At 42.2% G+C, this 19,639-nt stretch overlaps 1 protein-coding gene across 2 annotated transcripts in view; it reads left to right on the top strand.

Moving 5' to 3' along the window:
• Window positions 1-19,338, top strand: part of SMPDL3A (sphingomyelin phosphodiesterase acid like 3A) — a 55,528-nt gene extending 36,190 nt beyond the window's left edge. For both annotated transcript variants that reach the window (XM_075864270.1, XM_075864271.1), the window contains 4 exons: window positions 4,254-4,432; window positions 9,237-9,417; window positions 10,154-10,278; window positions 18,833-19,338. In XM_075864270.1, coding sequence (XP_075720385.1) covers window positions 4,254-4,432; window positions 9,237-9,417; window positions 10,154-10,278; window positions 18,833-19,171 — 824 coding nt within the window. In that variant the 3' untranslated portion in view covers window positions 19,172-19,338. The remainder of the gene's footprint in view (window positions 1-4,253; window positions 4,433-9,236; window positions 9,418-10,153; window positions 10,279-18,832) is intronic.
• The last annotated feature ends 301 nt before the right edge of the window (window positions 19,339-19,639 follow it).

The following is a 19,639-nucleotide window of genomic DNA, read 5'->3' as shown; positions in this document are numbered from 1 at the left end:
TTTCTTTTAGGTCGTTCACCGTGCGGAATAAATAATGAAATACTTTTGTAGTTCAGGCCGTTACGGACGCGATGATACCAATTATGTATCGTTTATTTGTTTATTTTTTTTATTTTTATTAATAATAAAGGACTGATGAGGGAAAAAGGAGGATTTCTTTTATTACATTTATTACTTTTAAAACGTTTTATTTTTTATTTTTACACAACTTTTGTTTAACTTTTTTACTTTGTCCCACTAGGGGACTTGAGGGCAGGAGGCCGTGATCACAATTCTAATACACTGCACTACAGGCGTAGTGCAGCGTATTAGAGCTGTAAGCTACTCGCTGACAGCAAGCATAGTGGGTCCTGACTTTGTGATGACCAAATTTTTTTTTTTCATTTTCTCAACAAGTAAAGGAGAAAAAGAATCCCAACATTTGTAAAGCAATTCCTCCAGAGTATAGAAATACCCCATGTGTGGTCATAAACTGCTCTTTGGACACACGGCAGGGCTGAGAATGGAAGGCGTGCCATTTGGCTTTTGGAGCGCAGATTTTGCTGGATTGGTTTCTTGGCACCATGTCGCATTCCAAAGACCCTGTGAGACCAAAACAGTGGAAACTCCCCAAAAGTGACTCCATTTTGGAAACTGCACCCCTCAAGGAAATTATCTAGGGGTATAGTGAGCATTTTGACCCCACAGGTGTTCCATAGGTTTTATAAGAATTGGGCAGTGAAAATAATTTTTTTTTTTTTTCCAATAAGACGTAGCTTTAGCTTTAAAATTTTTATTTTCCTAACAAACAAAAGGAGAAAAAGAAGCCTTATATTTGTAAATCAATTTCTCCCGTGTACGGCAATACCCCATATGTGGACATAAACAACTATTTGGGCACACAGTAGGGCTCTGAAGGGAAGGGCTCCATTTGGCTTTTGGAGTCTAGACTTTGAAGGATTGGTTTCTGGGTGTTACGTCGCATTTGCAATGCCCCTGTGGGACCAAAACAGTGGAAACCCCCCTCAAGTGACCTCATTTTGGAAACTACACCCCTTAAGGTATTTACCAAAGGGTGTAGTGAGCATGTTAACCCCCACAAGTGTTTTCCAGAAATTAGTGTGCAATCAAGGTTGCAGAGTGAAAATAGCTATTTTTCAATAGATATGCCAATATGTGGTGCCCAGCTTGTGCCACCATGAAAAGACAGCTTTCTAATTATTATGATGTTTTTCCCGGTTTTAGAAACACCCTACACGTTGCCCTAATCTTTTGCCTGGATATTCGACTTGGCGCAGGAGTGAAAGCGCACCATGTGACATTGAAGCCTAATTTGGCAACTTACAAAGTATTAGTTCACAATTGCAGGGCTCTGATGTTAAATGATAAAAGAAAACCCTGAGAAGTGACCCTATTTTGGAAACTACACCCCTCAAGGCATTTATTAAGGGGTAGGTGTGAGCATTTTGACCCCACAGGTCTTTTCCGTAAATGAATCTCCTACGGATTCATTTTTCCCTATATATGCCATATCAGTGCAAATATGTTGTGCTCATCTAGTTCCACTGGAGACACACACCCCAAAAATTGTTAAGAGTTCTCCCGGGTATGGCGATGCCATATAAGTGAAAGTAAACTGCTGTTTGGGCCCCGTGTAGGCCTCAGAAGGGAGGGAGCGCCATTTGTATTTTGGAGCACAGATTTTGCTTTGTAGCAGTTTTGTTTGGAGTTTTACTTGTAAATAAGTTTTGTACTGTGGGGGGCATATTTAAGCTGGGCAGAGTGCATCAGAGCAAAATCAGGGGGTATAATAATCGGATAAAAAAAAAACAATAAAATAATCCATATATGTGTGTTATGCTGTGAAGCAATCCTTTCTGCACAGGCCAGTGTCGCGCTGATAAATTTCCTTCCTTATCCCCCTTTTGGTACGCATTCTGCACCTTTTGCAGTTTGGGGAATTTTGCTGGGAAAGTGTTGTCCTGGTATAATACGGGCACCCTCGCTTCCAGCAGATATGTTTGGGCCCTCCCCTTCCTGGTTCCCTAATTTTAGAGCTTTGATAAATCGCCTCTGATACAGAAGAAATCCCTCGGGCCTGCACAACTGCATATTTTATCTTTCCTGACTTATGGGAGCCTTAACTTATTTAATTTTTTCATAGATGTAGTGGTATGAGGGCTTTTTTTTTTTTGCAGGATGAGCTCTAGTTTTTATTGGTACCATTTTGGGGTAAATGCGACTTTTTGATCACTTTTTATCCTATTTTTTGGGAGGCAAGGTGACCAATAAACAGCAATTATGTTATAGCTTTTTGTTTTATATATATAGCGTTCACCATGCGTTATATATTACATGTTAACTTTATTCTGCGGGTCAGTACGATTCCAGCAATACCAAATTGATAGCACTTTTTTTATGTTTTACAACTTTTTCCACAATAAAACTACTTTTGTAAAAAGAACGTATTTTTTCATTCACCATGTTGTGAGAACCGTATCGTTTTAAATTTTTTGTCGAAGGAGCTGTATGAGAGCTTGTTATTTGCGAGGTGCTATAGTTTTTATAGGTTAAATTTTTGGATACATGCAACTTTTTGATCACTTTGTATTCCAATTTTTGGAAGGCAAGGTGGCCAAAAAACAGCAATTCCTGCATTGTTTTCTAGGTTTGTTTTTACGGCATTCACCGCGCGAGATAAATAACAATATTTTTATAGTTCAGGCCATTGCAGACGTGGCCATACCACATATGTATGTTTTATTTTTTTCAATAATAAAGGACTTGATATGGGAAAAAGCGTGATTGTGATTTACTTTGCTACATGAAACTTTTATTTTATTTTTTCCAACTTTTGTTCCATTATTTTTTTTAGTCCCACTTGGGGACTTGAAGGTCCAGCTGTCTGATTTATGTTCTAATACATTGCACTACCTATTTAGTGCAATGTATTAGAACTGTCAGTCATTTACTAGGAGCAAGCTGCTTAGGCTCTGCCTCTGGGCGGGGACTAATCGACTTTCATAATTGGCAGACATGGAGGCCATTTGTTAGGCCTACTGTTGCCATAGCAGCCGTCGGCACCCCTGCAATCGCTTTGCAGGGGCGCTGATTTGGCTGCAAACCACTAAGATGCAGCGAGTAAAAGCATCTAAGGGGTTAATGGAAGGGATCGGAGCTAGCACCAGTCTCAGCCGTTACAGTAGGGTCTCTATGTAACATACAGCCGACACCCGCGGCTGATGGCACAGACTCCGCTTTTAAGCCCACGCGATCTTCCCGTCGGTACCAGAGGCCATTTAGGGGCCTAGGAGGCTCCCGTACTATGTAGACCGGGAGGCCAATGTTACGCCTCCGGCTGCTATTGCAGCCATCGGCCCCCTGGCGATCTCGTCGCTGGGGTGCCGATTGGCTACAGACAGCTTAAATGCAGCAGTCGCTTTTGACCACTACATTCAAGGGCTAATTGTGGGGATGAGTTCTAATTTCGGTCCCCGCCATTACAGCAGGTTGTCAGAGGTAACATCAGCTTCTGAGCCTGTGCCATCCATTTGTCGTGTGGACACAGCATTTTGCGGCAAGCACTGGCTTTCCATGACGAATCCATATAACAAATGTCGGGAAAGGGTTAAAGGGGTTGTACAGAATTAGATAAACATGACTGCCTTCTTTCAAAAACAGTGCAACACCTGTTCACAAGTTGTGTGTGCATGTACGCCAAAATGGTACCAATAAAAACTATATACCACTCCACCAAACACAAAATAAATTTTATTTTTAACAATTAGTATTTTCCTTGTTTCAGTAGTAAAATAAAGGAAAAAACTATATAAATTTGGTGTCACCGTAATCTTATTGAAACGCAGAATAAAGTTAACCTATCAGTTTTATTGGACGGTGAAGGGCGTAAAAACAAAACAAACAAAAAAATAAATGGAGGAATTGCTGCTTTTTTCACATTCCACCCCACAAAGATTTTTTTCCACATTTCCTAGTACATTTCTCTAGTACATTATATGGTACAATAAATGGTTCCATGAAAAACTAAAACTTGCCCCGGAAAAATTAAGCCCTCATACGGCTCTATCGACGGAAAGATTTAAAAGTTATGACTTTTGGAAGGTGGGTAGGAAAAAATGAAAATGAAAATCCAAAAAATGGCTGCGGCAGAAAGGGGTTAACATAAAAAATGATGACAAATGCCTTAATGAAGGATAAGACACTGCTTTATCATTTGTCAATTTTGTTTAACCACAACATATTTTCTTTTGCAGGCGGGTACTATTCTCAAATCTACCAACCAAATGTGACTTTACGTCCTCTTAGAATCATCAGTTTAAACACCAACCTGTACTATAGTCCAAATAAAGAGACGGTCAACATAACAGACCCAGCTGATCAGTTTGAATGGCTTGAGGACACATTAAAACGCTCTCGCCAAAACAATGAGAAGGTAACAAATTAATGGACATGAAAGGCCATAACAAGCATAGTGTTTTACTGCTGCGCTCTGCTTACATGTATAACAACTGTTCAACTTTTCAGGAATAGCTGAGGATCGGGGATCTGTTAATTTAACTAGGTGGCTCAACCATTCTAGTGCATGTTCACACGCTGCAGCTTTGTTGCAGGTTTTTGGTGTGGTTTCTGTACAGAAAATTTGCAACAGACTATAGTACAATGCAAGTCATAGACATGTTACCGTTGCAGCAAGGTAAAAACAAACCACTGGTACTGGAGCAAAATTGGAAAAGATGAGTATGGGCCGCCAGATTTTTGTTTAAAATCCTGGAAAAAAAAAAAAAAGATACTTCAAGAAAGCTTACTTCTATGCTAATATATGGTCATTGGACATTACAGGCCCAAAGCCTGAAGATGAACTAATGAGATATTCTGATGACCACATGTTCGATTCTGTTGTCATGGAGAAATTGCATAGTTTGAAATCAACATCCATATCAATGTTCACTCATACGCACATACAGTGAGGGAAATAAGTATTTGATCCCTTGCTGATTTTGTAAGTTTGCCCACTGTCAAAGACATGAACAGTCTAGAATTTTTAGGCTAGGTTAATTTTACCACTGAGAGATAGATTATATTTTTAAAAAAACAGAAAATCACATTGTCAAAATTATATATATTTATTTGCATTGTGCACAGAGAAATAAGTATTTGATCCCTTTGGCAAACAAGACTTAATACTTGGTGGCAAAACCCTTGTTGGCGAGCACAGCAGTCAGATGTTTTTTGTAGTTGATGATGAGGTTTGCACACATGTTAGTTGGAATTTTGGCCCACTCCTCTTTGCAGATCATCTGTAAATCATTAAGATCTCGAGGCTGTCGCTTGGCAACTCGGATTTTCAGCTCCCTCCATAAGTTTTCGATGGGATTAAGGTCTGGAGACTGGCTAGGCCACTCCATGACCTTAATGTGCTTCTTTTTGAGCCACTCCTTTGTTGCCTTGGCTGTATGTTTCGGGTCATTGTCGTGCTGGAAGACCCAGCCACAAGCCATTTTTAATGTCCTGGTGGAGGGAAGGAGGTTGTCACTCAGGATTTGACGGTACATGGCTCCATCCATTCTCCCATTGATTTTGTGAAGTAGTCCTGTGCCCTTAGCAGAGAAACACCCCCAAAACATAATGTTTCCACCTCCATGCTTGACAGTGGGGACGGTGTTCTTTCGGTCATAGGCAGCATTTCTCTTCCTCCAAACACGGCGAGTTGAGTTAATGCCAAAGAGCTCAATTTTAGTCTCATCTGACCACAGCACCTTCTCCCAATCACTCTCAGAATCATGCAGATGTTCATTTGCAAACTTCAGACGGGCCTGTACATGTGCCTTCTTGAGCAGGGGGACCTTGCGGGCACTGCAGGATTTTAATCCATTACGGCGTAATGTGTTACCAATGGTTTTCTTGGTGACTGTGGTCCCAGCTGCCTTGAGATCATTAACAAGTTCCCCCCGTGTAGTTTTCGGCTGAGCTCTCACCTTCCTCAGGATCAAGGATACCCCACGAGGTGAGATTTTGCATGGAGCCCCAGATCGATGTCGATTGACAGTCATTTTGTATGTCTTCCATTTTCTTACTATTGCACCAACAGTTGTCTTCTTCTCACCCAGTGTCTTACTTATGGTTTTGTAGCCCATTCCAGCCTTGTGCAGGTCTATGATCTTGTCCCTGACATCAGTGGCGTAACTACCGCCGTAGCAGCAGTAGCGGCTGCTACGGGGCCCGCGGCATGAGGGGGCCCGTGTCGCCCGCCGGCACGGGCCCCCACCATGGCCGCAGGCTCCGCTAGCAGCCGCTATGGCTGCTGCAGCGGGACGCCACTGATCACTACGGCAGAGCAGGGAGGTATCTCCCCGCTCTGCCATTAAACAAAAGACATGTATCCCCTCTCCACAGGACAGGGGATACATGTGTGATCGCTGGCAGCGTTAGGGAGAACGGGGGACTGAAAGTCCCCTGAAGTTCTCCATCACAAACCTCGGACTTCCGGGTTCTGTGTCGGCTTTTCCGCAGAAATGAATGGAGCGTCAGTCGCGCTTGTGCGCATGCGTGAGCAGCGCTCCTTTCATTTTTATTGAGCTGCCGACACAGACGCCGGAAGTCAGAGGTTAGTGATGGAGAACTTCAGGGGACTTTCAGTCCCCCGTTCTCCCTATCAATGCCGGCGATCACACATGTATCCCCTATCCTATGGATAGGGGATGCATGTTATTTGTAGGACACAACAACACTGTAGGTCGCATTTTTTTTTGGACGGGACGCTGTATGGCGTTCCCTGCAGGGGGGGTGCGCTGTATGGCGTTCCCTGCAGGGGGGGGGGGCACTGTATGGCGTTCCCTGCAGGGGGGGGGGCGCTGTATGGCGTTCCCTGCAGGGGGGGGGCGCTGTATGGCATTCCCTGCAGGGGGGGGGGCGCTGTGAGGCATTCCCTGCAGGGGGTTGGGGGGGGGTGCTGTATGGCGTTCCCTGCAGGGGGGGGGGGGCGCTGTATGGCGTTCCCTGCAGGGGGGGCTGTATGGCGTTCTCTACAGGGGGGCTGTATGGCGTTCTCTACAGTGGGGGCTTTATGGCGTTAGCGCCATACAGTCCCCCCTGTAGAGAACGCCACACAGTCCCCCCTGTAGATGACGCCACACAGTCCCCCCTGTAGATGACGCCACACAGTCCCCCTGTAGATAACGCCACACAGTCCCTCCTGTAGATAACGCCACACAGTCCCCCCTGTAGATAACGCCATACAGTCCCCCCTGTAGATAATGGAATACAGCCCTCCCCCTGTAGATAACGCCAAACAGTCCCCCCTGTAGATAACGCCATACAGTCCCCCCTGTAGATAACGCCATACAGCCCCCCCTGTAGATAACGCCAAACAGTCCCCCCTGTAGATAACGCCACACAGTCCCCCCCTGTAGATAACGCCACACAGTCCCCCCTGTAGATAACGCCATACAGTCCCCCCTGTAGATAATGGAATACAGCCCTCCCCCTGTAGATAACGCCAAACAGTCCCCCCTGTAGATAACGCCATACAGTCCCCCCTGTAGATAACGCCATACAGCCCCCCTGTAGATAACGCCATACAGTCCCCCCTCTGTAGATATCTACAAAGGGGGCTGTATGGCGTTATCTACAGGGGGGGCTGTATGGCGTTATCTACAGGGGGGCTGTATGGCGTTATCTACAGGGGGGCTGTATGGCGTTATCTACAGGGGGGGCTGTAAAAAAGGCACTATCTACAAGGGGGGGGGGGTTGTGTGACTCCCAGGGGAGGGGGGGCCCCAGTCAAAAGTTTGCTATGGGGCCCAGTCTTTCCTAGTTACGCCCCTGCCTGACATCCTTAGAAAGCTCTTTGGTCTTGCCCATGTTGTAGAGGTTAGAGTCAGACTGATTAATTGAGTCTGTGGACAGGAGTCTTTTATACAGGTGACCATTTAAGACAGCTGTCTTTAATGCAGGCACCAAGTTGATTTGGAGCGTGTAACTGGTCTGGAGGAGGCTGAACTCTTAATGGTTGGTAGGGGATCAAATACTTATTTCTCTGTGCACAATGCAAATAAATATATATAATTTTGACAATGTGAATTTCTGTTTTTTTTAAAATATAATCTATCTCTCACCGGTAAAATTAACCTATCCTAAAAATTCGAGACTGCTCATGTCTTTGACAGTGGGCAAACTTACAAAATCAGCAAGGGATCAAATACTTATTTCCTTCACTGTATATGCCCCTATTAAAGCCCAATAAGAATAAGATATTGACGTATATATTAATGGATTTGAATGAAAACAAAGTCTCCATCAACACCACACCTGGGAGAATTCAGAAGACTTGTCATAAATTGGATCGGTAGATTTTCTTTATCTGATATAGTTTTGTGCAATGAGCCCTTGGTTTGAAAAGCTTTGATATTCAATAATATTTATATTCAAAGATTTTATTTTTTTGTGAAGGCTATGTTCATTTTTGTGGTATTGTACCCCATAGAGACAGTTCTAGGAACAAAGTTGGAATGCAGACTAGTAGCTCACATTCTGTGGTTTTTTCAACTAAATTACTAAAAATCAGTTAATCTGAGGGATTAAGTCTCCATCTAGTGGTTACTTAGTAGGATGAAACTAGATTGCTGTGGAAATGAATATCGCTGTTAACATAAGTACTTGAGAAACCTTAGGGTATGTTCACACAGTTTTTTGCAGACAGAAAAATCTGCCTCAAAGTTCCTTCAGGAATTTTAAGGCAGATTTTGCCCTGCCTGCACTATTTTGCCGCATTTTTCTGCGTAATTTCTTGGCCGTGGCCAAGGAGCGCTGCTGGCAAAAAATGCAGAAAAAAACACTATCTATGTCTCCCATTGATTTCAATGGGAGGTTAGAGACGGAAAGGTGGGAAGAAAGAGCATGTCACTTCTTCCCGAGACCATTTTTTTTCTGCTTGCGGAAAAAAATGCCTCCACCTCCTATTGAAATCAGCTGATTTTTGGTGTGGTTTCCAATGCGGTTTCCGCGTAAAAAGCAGCGCCAAAAAAACTCAGTGTGAACTAGCCCTAACATGCCATAGTTTTCCAAGATAAGAATTGAAATGCTTTAAATAATTTATACAGGTTGTAAAACATTAGAAGGAAAGTAGCTGTAATAGTAGGGAATTACTTCATGGATGTTTTTAGAAAATTCCCTGTTAATATTTGAATTCACTAAAATGTATGATTTTTCAGTTGTCCATATAATATTTATTTTTATAGGTGTACATCATTGCTCATATTCCCATTGGATTTCTTCCATTTACCGTATTCATAACAGCAATGAGAGATACGTTTAATGAGAAACTGGTGAAAATTTTCCGAAATTATAGTGATGTTATTGCTGGGCAGTTTTATGGACATACTCATCGTGATAGTATCATGGTTGTTTTAGATGAAAAGGGTAAGATTATTTTCTACAATTTGCAGGGGATAAACTATTTTTTTTTTTGTTCATTTGTACAGTAATCTAGAGAATTGATTTCACAGGAAAACACTATTTTTATACAAATTATTATCAAAAAGCGCTAAATAACCAACATTTGTAGCAACGAGGAGAACTTTATCTGCAAGATTACAAAATAATGCCTAACCTTCCAGTAGCTTGTAGTTCCCTTTTCCCTCTCTGACTGCACCTCTTCCGTCAGTAAAAACATTGTCTAGTATAAAACAGATTAAAGTGTTGAAATCAATTGGAGCACTATTTACACTCTGCAAAAAATGGTAATACTATCAGCATAAAATTGACGTATAATCATATTGAGTGTGATATTTCCTTCACGATTTTTTGTTGTGAAAAGTCTTGTCCTGGTGTGTTTTTGTATTGCACACTTTTAAAAAATAATAATAAAAAACAAAAGATATTAGTAAAAGTTATATTTTAATACAAAACTCTAGTCCTATTCCAGTGACTAGTATAAAACAGTAAATAGAAGCCAGGGAGAAGAGGGAAGAGGGGGATGCAGCTTCTAGCTCTCTGTGATTTCTGTGAACTACATCTGGTAATTCTCTTGCTCCTATATAACCATTAGCTGAAATGGTTTAGAATATTTTTTTGCATGCCAAGATTGTTATTCTAAACAGACCTAGACAATTTCTGTACACATTTATAAATAATTCAATATAATATTTCATTTCAGACAAGCCAGTTGGGTCTGCATTTGTTGCACCAGCTGTAACACCCATTAAGTCCTCCTCAGAGAAAGAGTCAAATAACCCCGGATTCCGCTTGTACCAATTTGATACTAACAGCTACAGTTTAAAGGTGAGTGATTACACACACACACACGCATACACACACGCACACACACACACAGACACACACACACACACATATATATATATATATATATATATATGTACATAATACATCTATATCTATCTTCTCGCAATCATATTTATTCACATATATATATATATATATAGATATACTGTATATACACACATTAGGGCAGATTTACTATTGCTGCTGCACCAGAATTCTGACATAGATTGCACCTTCTTTTTGGCCATAAAGAAAGGGTATTTGCGACACATAGTACAAGGGTGTGTGGCAAAGCGTAAAGGAGGGCGTGGCTTAGAATTAGTAAAAATTGCACCAAATTTTTGGCACAAAAAAAGTAGTTTAAAGCAAGCCAACTAGGAAGTGGTATAAAGTTAGACAGAAATGTCTAAAAATACAGTACATTTTATCATCCAACATGAGCCACTGTGAGAAATTTGGCATATCTAATCTAATTCTTAGCTGTCTTACTTTAAGACAGCATTAGTAAATCTGCCCAGTATATTGTATAAGTCAATATATCTATCTACAGACATCTACAAATTATGCCATTTTTGTTCATGCACCTGCTACAGAGGCTGAGGCGGCCCACTTAGGAGCAGGAATAGTATCGCTCAGGAAAAGTAGCCACACAGCCATAAAGAGATAAAATTCTTTCTACCTGAAACAATCACTAGAGGAACTCTTCATAAAGGATTTATACAGCCAGTATTGATTTCAAGTGTTTACATCTGTATGCATCATGGTAGTGGTTACTGCAGGCATCTATCATTTTATCGTTTAACTATACGGCAGTGTTAGGGTATGTTCACACGGAAACGTACAATACATCTGAAATTATAGAGCTGTTTTCAGGCGAAAACAGCGCCTGAATTTCAGACGTAATTGCTCGTACTCGCGTTTTTCGTGGCGTCCATTACGGACGTAATTGGAGCTGTTTTTCTATGGAGTCAATGAAAAACGGCTCCAATTACGTCCCAAGAAGTGACATGCACACCATGGATATACGCATAACCTCATAACTACCCTAGACCTCCAGAGATATTAGGTAATAATAAACTACTAGGAGTATTAACGGGCATCCTATCCTGTCCTGTAACTAAATCCTAAAATTATCCTATGTAAAAAACATGACACAGTACCTGTCTGGTTTAAAACAGTAACTATAATGGTATGTTCACACGCACTAATTACGGACGTAATTCGGGCGTTTTTGCCCCGAATTACGTCCGAAAATAGCGCCTCAATAGCGTTGACAAACATCTGCGATTGAAAGCAATGGGCAGACGTTTGTCTGTTCACACGAGGCGTATATTTAGGGCATGACCACACGTGGCGGATTTCCTCCGCAACTGTCCGCATCAATGCCGCACAGAATCTGCGTTGCAGATTCTGCTGCGGATCTGCACAAAATGTGCAGTACATTGATGCGGACTAGCTGCTGCGGACTGCGGGAAAAGTGCTTCCCTTCTCCCTATCAGTGCAGGATAGAGAGAAGGGACAGCACTTTCCCTAGTGAAAGTAAACGATTTTCATACTTACCGGCCGTTGTCTTGGTGACGCGTCCCTCTTTCGGCATCCAGCCCGACCTCCCTGGATGACGCGCCAGTCCATGTGACCGCTGCAGCCTGTGCTTGGCCTGTGATTGGCTGCAGCCGTCACTTACACTGAAACGTCATCCTGGGAGGCCGGACTGGAGACAGACGCAGGGAGTTCTCGGTAAGTATGAACTTATATGTTTTTTTACAGATACATGTATATTGAGATCGGTAGTCACTGTCCCGGGTGCAGAAACAGTTACTGCCGATCGCTTAACTCTTTCAGCACCCTGGACAGTGACTATTTACAGACGTCTCCTAGCAACGCTCCCGTCATTACGGGAGCCCCATTGACTTCCTCATTCTGGCTGTAGACCTAGAAATACATAGGTCCAGCCAGAATGAAGAAATGTCATGGTAGTAAAACCAATACGCTCCGCAGCACACATAATATCTGCGGACTTCATTGCGGAATTTTGACTCTCCATTGAAGTCAATGGAGAAATTCCGCCATGAGTCCGCCACTGCTCCGCAACAGACAGAGCATGCTGCGGACACCAAATTCCGCTCTGCAGCCTATGCTCCGCAGCGGAATTTTACGCCTCGTCTAAACGAACACTGCTAAATTAAAGTGTAAGTCAATGGACAAACGGCACCGCTGCGGATTAACGCTGCGGAGTGTCCGCAGCGGAATTTAAGTGAAATTCCGCCACGTGTGAACCCAGCCTTACGCGCTGCTGTCAAATGACGGCGCGTAAATAGACACCCACGTCAAAGAAGTGACCTGTCACTTCTTTGGGCATAATTGGAGCCGTTATTCATTGACTCCAATGAATAGCAGCGCCAATTACGTCCGTAATGGACGCGGCGTTCAAGCGCCTGCACATGCCGTTACGGCTGAAATTACGGGGATGTTTTCAGGCTGAAACATCCCCGTAATTTCAGCCGTTACGGACACCCTCGTGTGAACATACCCTAAGAAAGGGAGTAGGGGGATGTAGCTGCAGCTTCTCAATCAATATTTCAATGAAACCACATGAGGGGAGAGGGGGAGAGGGGAGGAGGAGCAACAGGAGGGAGACATCTGTTCTGATTTTGTTAGAGCACAGCTCTTACATCACATCATGAAGAAACCCCCCACCCCCCTCAGGGGAGTAGTTAACCCCTTTCCTCTTTGGCCACTTTTGACCTTCCTGACAGCCTCATTTTTCAAATCTGACATTTCATTTTATGTGGTAATAACTTAGCAATGCTTTTACCTATCCAAGCGATTCTGAGATTTTTTTTTCTCATGACACATTGGACTTTGTTACTGGCAATATTTGCTCGATACATTCAGTATTTAATTGTGAAAAACACCAAAATTTATCAAAAAATTGCAAAAATGTGCATTTTTCAAAATTTAAATGTATCTGCTTTTAAGACAGGCAGTTATGCCACCCAAAATTGTTGTTAATTAACATCCCCATATGTCTACTTTAGACTTGCATCGTTTTTTGAACATCCTTTTATTTTCCTAGGACGTTACAAGGTTTAGAACTTTAGCAGCAATTTCTCCCATTTTCAAGAAAATTTCAAAAGGCTATTTTTACAGGGGCCAGTTCAGTTGTGAAGTGGCTTTGAGGGCCTTATAAATTAGAAACCCCCAATAAGTCACCCCATTTAAAAAAACTTCACCCCTCAAAGTATTCAGAACAGCATTTAGAAAGTTTCTTAACGCTTTAGATGTTTCACAGGAATTAAAGCAAAGTAGAGGGGAAATATACAAATGTCATTTTTTTTTTTTTGTAGAAATTCATGTTTAATCCATTTTTCTTTTTGTAACACAGAAAGTTTTACCAGAGAAATGCAACTCAATATTTATTGCCCAGGTTCTGCAGATTTAGGAAATATCCCACACGTGGCCCTAGTGTGGTAATAGACTGAAGCACCGGCCTCAGAACCAAAGGAGCATCTAGAGGATTTTGGGGCCTTCTTTTTATTAGAATATATTTTAAGCCCCATGTCAGGTTTGAAGGGCTCTTGCGGTGCCAAAACAGTGGAAATCCCCCAAAAGTGACCCCATTTGGGAAACTAATCACCTCAAGAAAATTATTTAGGGGTACGGTGAGCATTTTGACCCCACAGGTTCATTGTAGAAATTATTGGAAGTTGGCCATAAAAATTAAAATCTACATTTTTTTCAAAGAAAATGTAGGTTTAGCTATTTTTTTTTAAATTTCCACAAGAACTAAAAGAAAGAAAAGCACTGCAAAACTTGTAAAGCAATTTCTCCCGAGTAAAACAATACCCCACATGTGGTCATAAACGGCTGGGTGGACACACGGCAGGGCTCAGAAGGGAAACAGCGCTATTTAGCTTTTGTTGCTTAAATTTAACAGGAATGATTTGCAGAGGCCATGTCGCATTTGCAAAGCCCCTGAAGGGAGAAAACAGTGGAAACCCCCCACAAGTGACCGCATTTTGGAAACTACACCCATTGAGGAAATTATCTAGAGAGATAGTGAGCATTTTGACTGCACAGGTTTTTTTGCAGAAATTATTGGAATTAGGCTGTAAAAATTCAAATCTACATTCTTTCAAAGAAGTATAGGTTTAGCTAATTTTTTTTAATTTCCACAAGGAGTAAAGAGAAAAAGCAAAATTTGTAAAGCAATTTTTCCCGAGTAAAACAATACCTCACATATGGTCATAAACGGCTTTTGCGGAGGCCATGTCGCATTTGCAAAGCCCCTGAGGGGACAAAACAATGAAACGCCCAAAAAGTGACTCCATTTAGGAAACTACACCTCTTGAGGAATTCATCTAGGGTGTCGTGAGCATTTTGACCCCACAGGTGTTCCATAGAATTTATTAGAATTGGGCAGTGAAAATAAAAACCTTCCCCTTCCTTCATAAGACATATCTTTAGCTCATAATTTTTAATTTTCTCAACAAATAAAGGAAAAAAAAACAACAAAATTTGTGAAGCAATTTCTCCCGAGTACGGCAATAACCCATATGTGGTAATAAACTGCTTTTTGGGCACACAGTAGGGTTCAGAAGGGAAGGAGTGCCATTTGGATTTTGGAGTGCAGATTTTACTGGACTTGTTTCTGGGCGCTATGTCGCATTTGCAAAGCCCCGGTGGGACTAAAGCAGTGGAAACCCCCCAGAAGTGACCCCATTTTGGAAACTGCACTCCTCAAGGTATTCACCTAGCGGTGTAGTGAGCATGTTAACTCCCCAGGTTTTTTGGAGAAATTAGTGTGCACTCGATGTTGTAGAGTAAAAATATGTGGAGCTCAGCTTTTGCCACCATAACAAGACAGCTCTCTAATTATTATGCTGTGTTTCCCGGTTTTAGAAACACCCTACATGTGGCTTTAATCGTTTGCCTGGACATTTGACCGGGTCCAGGAGTGAAAGAGTACCATGTAAAATTGAGGTCTAATTTGGCGATTTACAAAGTATTGGTTCACAATTGCAGAGGCTCTGATGTAAAATAATAAAATAAGCCCCTCAGAAGTGACCCCATTTTGGAAACTGCACTCCTCAAGGCATTTATTAAGAGGTGTAGGGAGCATCTTCACCCCACAGGTCTTTTCCATAAATGATTGCGCTGCGGATGGTGCAAAGTAATAATTGTAATTTTTCCCTAGGTATGCTATTTCAGTGGCAAATATGTCATGCCCAGCTTGTGCCACTTGAGAGACACACCCCAAAAATTGTTAACAGGGTTCTCCGGTGTATGGCAATGCCATATATGTGGAAGTAAACTGCCGTTTGAATACGTTGTAGGGTTCAGAGGGGAGGGAGCACCATTTGGCTTTTGGGCACCATTTGGCTTTTGGAGCGTGGATTTCTTGGTAGTAATTTTGTTTGAGTATTGCTGGTGTTTCAGTTAATAATGTGGGGGCACATGTAAACCAGGCAGAGTACATCAGGTGGTATAATAATTGGATTAAAAAAAAAAGTAAAATAATCCATATATGTGTGTTACGCTGTGAAGCAATCCTTTTTGCACAGGCCAGTGTCGCACTGATAAATGTCCATCCTTCTCCCCCTTTTGGTCCACACTTCGCACTTTTGCAGTTTCTGGAATTTTAGTCGGAAGTGTTGTCCTGGTATAATACGGGCGCCCTCGCTTCTAGTAGATATGTTTGGGCCCTCCCATTCCTGGTTCCCTAATTTTAGGGCCTTGACAATTTGCCTCTTCAAACAGAAGAAATGTTCCCCTCGGGCCGGCACAACTGCATATTTTTTATTTCCTGACTTATGGAAGCTTTAACTAATTTTATTTTTTGATAGACGTAGTGGTATGAGGGCTGTTTTTTTGCGGGACGAGCTGTAGTTATTATTGGTACCATTTTGGGGTACATGCGACTTTTTGATACATTTTTATCCTATTTTTTGGGAGGCAAGGGACCAAAAAACTGCAATTCTGGCATAGTTTTTTTAGGTTTTTTTTATACAGCGTTCACCATGCGTTATAAACTACATGTTAACTTTATTCTGCGGGTCAGTCCGATTCCGGCGATATCTAATTTATAGCACTTTTTTATGTTTTACAAATTTTTGCACAATAAAATTACTTTTGTAAAAAGAATGTATTTTTTCTGTCGCCGAAGTTGTGAGAACCATAACGTTTACATTTTTTCCTCAACGGAACTGTATGAGGGCTTGTTTTTTGCGAGACGAGTACCATTTTTGGATATGTGCGACTTTTTGATCACTTTTTATTCTAATATTTATAGGGCAAAGTGACCAAAAAACGGAAATTCTGGTATAGTTTTTTACGTTTTTTTTTTACGCTGTTCACCACGTGGAATAAATAACATACAATTTTTAGAGTTCAGGCGGTTACGGATGGGGCCAAACCAAATATGTATGGTTTATTTATTTTTTCAATAATAAAGGACTTGATAAGGGAACAGGGCGATTGTGTTTTTTTTTATTTATTGAAACTTTTATTATATGCTTTAAAACTTTTTTACACTTTTTCAAGTCCCACTAAGGGGCCTGAAGGTCCAACTGTCAGATTGTTTTCCTAATACACTGCACTACCTATGTAGTGCAATGTATTAGATCTGTCAGTCATTCACTTACAGAAAGCCGATAAGGCTTCGCCACCTGGCGGGCCCTAATCGTCTCCCATAATGGCAGAGCACGAGGCGATTGTTAGGAATCATGTTGCCATAGCAGCAGTTGCCAACCCTGATTGCATGGCAGGGCTGGCGATCTGCAAGCAACCTCTAAGATGCTAGCTCCGGTTCCTGCCATTACAGGTGGATGTCAGCAGTAACATACAGCTGACATTCACTACTGATGACGCCGGCTCAGCTCCTGAGTCGGAGCCATCTTGCCGTCGGCTACGGAAGCCTGGAAGGTTTCGGTGGTAGGCAAACCAGGAGGCCAATATTAGGCCTCCGGTTGCCACTGCAGTCACCGGAACCCCAGCAATTTCATTGCTGTCGTTCCGATGAACTGCAAACAGCTTAAATGCAGTGATCGCGTTTGAGCGCTGCATTTAAGGGGTTAATGGTGGGGATCAAAGCTAATTTCGGTCCCCGCCATTACAACCAGATGTCAGCTGTAAGATACCGCTGACATCTGGCGATGGTGGCACCGACTCAACTTCTGAGCTGGTGTCCACTATTTGTCATATGGATGCGGCAAAATGCGGGAAGCACTAGCTTTCCATGACGTATCCATAAAACAAATGTTGGGAAGGGGTTAAAGGCTCATGGGCCCCAGTGCAAAAGTTCCTCATAAGCCCCCCAACTTCTCTTCATGGCCGAAGAGACAGCATATCTATAGCACTAGGACCCCTATAGCTAAGGATAGGATTAAATACAGTGGCTTAGAAGACTGTATCACATATGATGATAGGCTTAGCTACAGGGCACAGCGGACAGTATCACACATGGTAGGCTTAGCTACAGGGCCCAGCGGACAGTGTCACATATGATAGGCTTAGATACAGGGCCCAGTGGACAGTATCCCATATGGTAGGCTTAGATGCAGGGCCCAGTGGGCAGTATGGCACATGGTAGGCTTAGATACAGGGCCCAGTGTACAGTATCACACATGGTAGGCTTAAAAACAGGGCCCAGTGGACAGTATGACACATAGGGCCCATGTCTGATACGGTCTGCTGGGCCCTGTATCTAAGCCTAGCACATGATAAGCTTAGATACAGGGCCTATGTGTGATCCTGTCTGCTGGGACCTTTATCTAATCCTAGCACATTGTAGGCTTAGATACAGGGCCCAACAGACAGTATCACACATAGGCCCTGTATCTAAGCCTACCATGTGCTAGGCTTAGATACAGGGCCCAGCAGACAGTTTCACACATAGGCCTTGTATCTATGCCTGACACATGGTAGGCTTAGATACAGGGCCCGAGCAGACAGTAATCTGGGCCCTGTATCTAAGCCTATCACATGGTAGACTTAGATACAGGGCCCCAAATCGTATGATCTTTTAATCCCTCACCCAACCCCCCAGCGCTTTCTGGAACTTGCACAGGATTTCCTGACACCCAGAAAGGTATTGACAGGGGCGGAGTCAGTAACATTCGCCTCACCATGACATGAGCGAGAGTCACTGACTTTGTTCCGTTCCCCCCTGCACTTTCTGGGATTCAGGAGAACCTGCCGACGTTCTCCCCTGCAATCCTCCACTGTTAGACCCCTCGACTGACGTCACTTCGGTGGGTCTACACAGTGGACAGTGTGGTAAGGGCCCTGTAGGCCACTAGCTTAGACGCTCGGTCGCAACTGCGACCATTGCGACCCCTTAAGCTACGCCACTGCCCCCCTCATTCAGTAAGCATGGAAAGGGAAAATGTGCATTTACAGAAACCAGCAAAGAGAAAAGGAGCCCCAAATATAGAAATTAGACACATTACTGATTGCACTACACTACAGTTGGTGTAGGGAGTTGCAAATTATTTTTTTTGTAACAGTAGGTTTGCTCTAAGTTTACAATATTGTTTTTATTGTTGCATTTTAGGACCTCTGGCATTACTACTTAAATCTTACTGATGCAAACCTAAGAAAAGAAGCCTTATGGAAGCTGGAATATATTATGACCAAACAGTACAACATAAAGGACCTACAGCCTGAAAGCTTGCAAGAACTTATTATAAGGTTTCAAAAGTCACAAAGTGTTGACTTTCAGACTTACTACAAGAATTACTTAGTGAACTTTGATACCCCTGACAGTTGTGAGAAGTTATGCAAAGAAAGACAAGTTTGTGCAATACAACATGTTGATTCCTCCTCCTACATAGACTGCATTTTATTGTTTTTAAAAACTAACAGTGTCGAGGACACCTCAAATTTTATTTAAGAAGGGGAGTCCCAGTTCATGATGTGAGATCAAACATTTATGATCCCTATCTGATTTTGTCAATAATAAGTAAAGGTAAAAAACTGAACATGGTACAATAGTCAAAAAGCAGGAAATGAATGTTGTGCTTCATCTCAAAAGACAATAATAAAATTGCCATGCAAAAATTGCTGAGGTCAGTTTTTCACAACCTGTCAAGAGTCAGGGAGTGATCATAATTTGGCAAAAGAAGTTTGGAGTTGGTACATACGTTAACATCAAACAATCTGGGGAACCAAAGGGACCAAGGTAATTTAAATATGGAAAAAGTACTGTTAAAAGCTATATGCCCCTTCACAACCATGTTCTTTTTTATTGCTCCACTTGATCCAAAATTAAAAATCAAGCAACTTTTCAAATAGTCTTCATTAAAAAAATATCCTACCATTTTATGACTACAGCTCCTATAGAGCTCTACGTGTTTCCATG

This window comes from Rhinoderma darwinii, chromosome 4 (assembly GCF_050947455.1).
Source record: "Rhinoderma darwinii isolate aRhiDar2 chromosome 4, aRhiDar2.hap1, whole genome shotgun sequence".
NCBI lineage: Eukaryota > Metazoa > Chordata > Amphibia > Anura > Rhinodermatidae > Rhinoderma > Rhinoderma darwinii.
Note: the sequence above shows the minus strand (reverse complement) of the source record. Positions and strands in the feature narration are given on the sequence as shown.